Source organism: Fragaria vesca, linkage group LG6 (genome assembly GCF_000184155.1).
Source record: "Fragaria vesca subsp. vesca linkage group LG6, FraVesHawaii_1.0, whole genome shotgun sequence".
NCBI classification, from domain to species: domain Eukaryota; kingdom Viridiplantae; phylum Streptophyta; class Magnoliopsida; order Rosales; family Rosaceae; genus Fragaria; species Fragaria vesca.
Genome location: NC_020496.1, coordinates 12,694,282 through 12,697,563, shown reverse-complemented (window position 1 = coordinate 12,697,563; position 3,282 = coordinate 12,694,282). Strand labels below are relative to the sequence as shown.

The following is a 3,282-nucleotide window of genomic DNA, read 5'->3' as shown; positions in this document are numbered from 1 at the left end:
ACGTGTCATAATTAACAAACCGCTAGGGGTTGAGAGATTTCCCGACGCTAAATCCAAGGGCTAGCTCAAATGCACGATTCATTCTCATTCTATTTATATATGATTACGATGTAGTTATATATTGACGGATTTCTTCCTATATATACGAGGAACAAGAAGATTTATCGTTGTAAATTCTGGGGTGTTTGTGTTTCTCTAAGTATTATTGTGTTGCTGGAAAAGGCAAACATGGCCGCGCAGAGGCTGGGATTGTTTCTCGTTCTGACACTGTTGGGGTTGGCCTTGCCGGAGTTCTCTGAGGGATACAAACGTCCACCGGCGAGGAAGATTCTCGACGTGCAGTCTGATAATGATCCTGAATCCAATTCTCCAGAACAGGTACGTATACGTCGTCCTCTGAGTTATTAACATCCTGATAATCTGTTGCAGAAAGCCAGAAACTGAATTCAACCTGATTTTTTTTCCGAGATTTAACTGCAAAGTTCTGAATGCGATTAAATAGGAAATTAATTTAGTTAGGGAAAAAGGGGATTTTTCTTGGTTTTACCAAGTACTACGAGATGTGAAAAAGGGGGATTTTCTTGGTTTTACCATACATCTTGTTACTTTCGTGGTAAATTGTTAAGGTGTTTATGCGAGAGAGAATAACCTGTAGCGAAATGCTAGGTTACATGTGACACAAGGTGCCAAAATCAGAATATATTTGTAGTTACGTATATATATTTTTGATCAATCAGCTACGTACTGTATTCGAAAAAGGTTCAAATGATTCACCCATCAATTATTGATGGGTTTTTGTTTATATTCAAGGCCCTTTTCTTAGCGTTTACATATGAAAAATGAAAGTTATGTTTTGGGGTCTGATCTGATGATCCTTACTCTACCTCTCTCTAGTATAACTACAAATAACCCTTAGATTTTAACAAGAAAAATGGTACGACCTAGTCCTGAGGGGTAAGATTTTAAGAGCAAAGAGTGTATCACATCAGATTAATTTTACGATCATAAAATCTAATACTTTAATAAGGCCTATAATCATTTTCGGTTTTAGCTCAAATATATACTCGGTTCAAACTGTTGTTGGCCTTTCTAGAATTGAAGTGGAAGGCATGGATTAATCTGTTTTTAAAAATTTAGGTTTGTATGGTTCGTCGATAAAGAAATTATGTTCGTATGTTCGGATGTGTTTAAGGTTGCTTTTGGCACAGCTAGATTTATTTAAAAAAAATCTGGTTTTTACTTAATTATGAGCGAGTGAAAAGCAAAAATCCAAAGTTGGCTAAAAAATTGACCGTGGTCGGCAAAATCATAAACAACTTGTTCCTAAAATTTTTACATCACAGTCCCAGTTTTGAGTGGTGCAGGTGCATATATCCCTGGTTGGTGAAGACAAAATGAGAATATCATGGATGACAAAGAACCCAAGTCCAGCGACAGTTGATTATGGCACGTCTCCTGGTTCTTACTCGAACTCTGCAACTGGAAGTACAACTTCATACTCTTATCTATTGTACAAAAGTGGAGAGTTCCACAACGTCGACGTTGGTTCATTGAAACCCAACTCAGTTTACTACTACCGCTGCGGCTCCAGTCCGGGACCCGAGTTCAGTTTCAAAACCCCTCCCGCCGCCTTCCCTCTCACATTTGCAGTGGCAGGTAACTAGTTCTGTTGTTGGATTATTGTTAATGTTTATCATTTGCTTCTTCTTCAAGTGCAGGTAACAAAATTTAGTTTCCATGTTTATTACTTAATGTAGGTGATCTTGGACAGACTGAGTGGACTGGAGAAACCCTCCAACACATAAGCAAAACAGCATATGACGTTCTCTTGTTGCCCGGAGACTTATCCTATGCTGATTTCAAGCAAGATAGATGGGACTCATTCGGCCGATTGGTCCAACCGCTAGCTAGCCAGCGGCCGTGGATGGTCACAGAAGGCAACCACGAGGTCGAGAAGATTCCAATCTTACATTCTACACCCTTCACGGCATACAACTCCCGGTGGAGAATGCCGCATGAAGAGAGCGGGTCGGATTCCAACCTCTATTATTCCTTCAATGTGGCTGGCGTTCATGTTATCATGTTGGGGTCATACACCGATTTTGATCCTGCTTCTTCACAGTACAAGTGGCTACAGGCGGATTTGGCAAAGGTTGACAGGGGGAGAACTCCTTGGGTTGTGGTGATCATCCATGCTCCATGGTACAACTCAAACGAGGCACATCAGGGCGAACCCGAATCGATTGAGATGAAGAGCTCCATGGAAGAATTGCTATATAATGGTCGTGTTGATCTTGTTTTTGCAGGACACGTACATGCCTATGAACGTTTCGTAAGTCCTCCTCACCCAGTCACCCTTAGTTCTTGGGTTTATATTATGAATCATAGCTAGCTAGTTTCATTGCTTACTTGATTTTATATCCTAAAACCCTTAATTGGTTTCCATTCTTAGACTCGAGTTTACAAAGACAAAGCTGATGATTGTGGTCCGGTGCATATTACCATCGGAGATGGAGGCAACCGCGAAGGCCTTGCCACAAAGTAAGTTGAACTGAAGCTCGTCAAATTAGTTTGTTGATTATTCATGTGTATTTGGTAACGGAACCATGTCTTGTTGTATAGTTATATAGAACCAAAACCAGCAATATCGATGTTCAGGGAGGCGAGCTTTGGGCATGGACAATTGCAGGTAGTGAACGGAACCCATGCGCTGTGGACATGGCATAGGAATCAGGATAATAATGAGGCTGTTCCAAGTGACAATATTTGGCTCACAAGCCTCTTGGCTACTGCAGCCTGTAAAAAGTAGCAAGCAGAAAATTACTTGGTGCACATATATACCCTCATCCAAGTAATGAAAATAATATTAAGTAGATGCTTATATAGGGCATGGCTTCCCTGTTAGCGTTGATTATATTTGAGAGATGTAGTCGAATACATAAAGTAGTGAGACATTGTTGTGAAACTAACGTTAAACTTGAGAATTGCGTTTTGGTAAAAATATGTTTCAGTAGTTACGCTTTTAATTTGGACGTTACATCTGAGTCGATTTTTAATCAAAATTTTATTTTTAGAGGACATGTTGGGTTTGGGCTCTGGGGCTGATATAACACCCAAAAGGGTTGGCGCAATAATGTTTTTTGACCCCAAAAGGTGGCCCAATTGGGTACGTTCGAGCAGAACAATCATTATCTAACAAAATTTCAACTGAGCGCACCATGCATCACCCATACACAGTCAGAATCGAATGATACAAACTTGCTTTAGAAAGATCGTTCACAA

The 3,282-nt window shown here is 40.2% G+C and overlaps 1 protein-coding gene across 1 annotated transcript; it reads left to right on the top strand.

Annotated features, from left to right (window-relative positions):
• Positions 1-2,809, top strand: LOC101314203 (probable purple acid phosphatase 20-like). Its single transcript, XM_004305299.1, has 5 exons — positions 1-378; positions 1,365-1,656; positions 1,758-2,332; positions 2,453-2,541; positions 2,623-2,809. The coding sequence occupies exons 1-5, from the start codon at positions 229-231 to the stop codon at positions 2,807-2,809; spliced, it is 1,293 nt and encodes a 430-aa protein (XP_004305347.1). The 5' UTR covers positions 1-228.
• The last annotated feature ends 473 nt before the right edge of the window (positions 2,810-3,282 follow it).

Coding starts and splice junctions, on each gene's coding strand:
- LOC101314203 (XM_004305299.1), top strand. CDS start 229: ATGGCCGCGCAGAGGCTGGGATTGTTTCTCGTTCTGACACTGTTGGGG. Junction 379..1,364: donor AATCCAATTCTCCAGAACAG/GTACGTATACGT, acceptor TGAGTGGTGCAG/GTGCATATATCCCTGGTTGG. Junction 2,542..2,622: donor CGCGAAGGCCTTGCCACAAA/GTAAGTTGAACT, acceptor CTTGTTGTATAG/TTATATAGAACCAAAACCAG.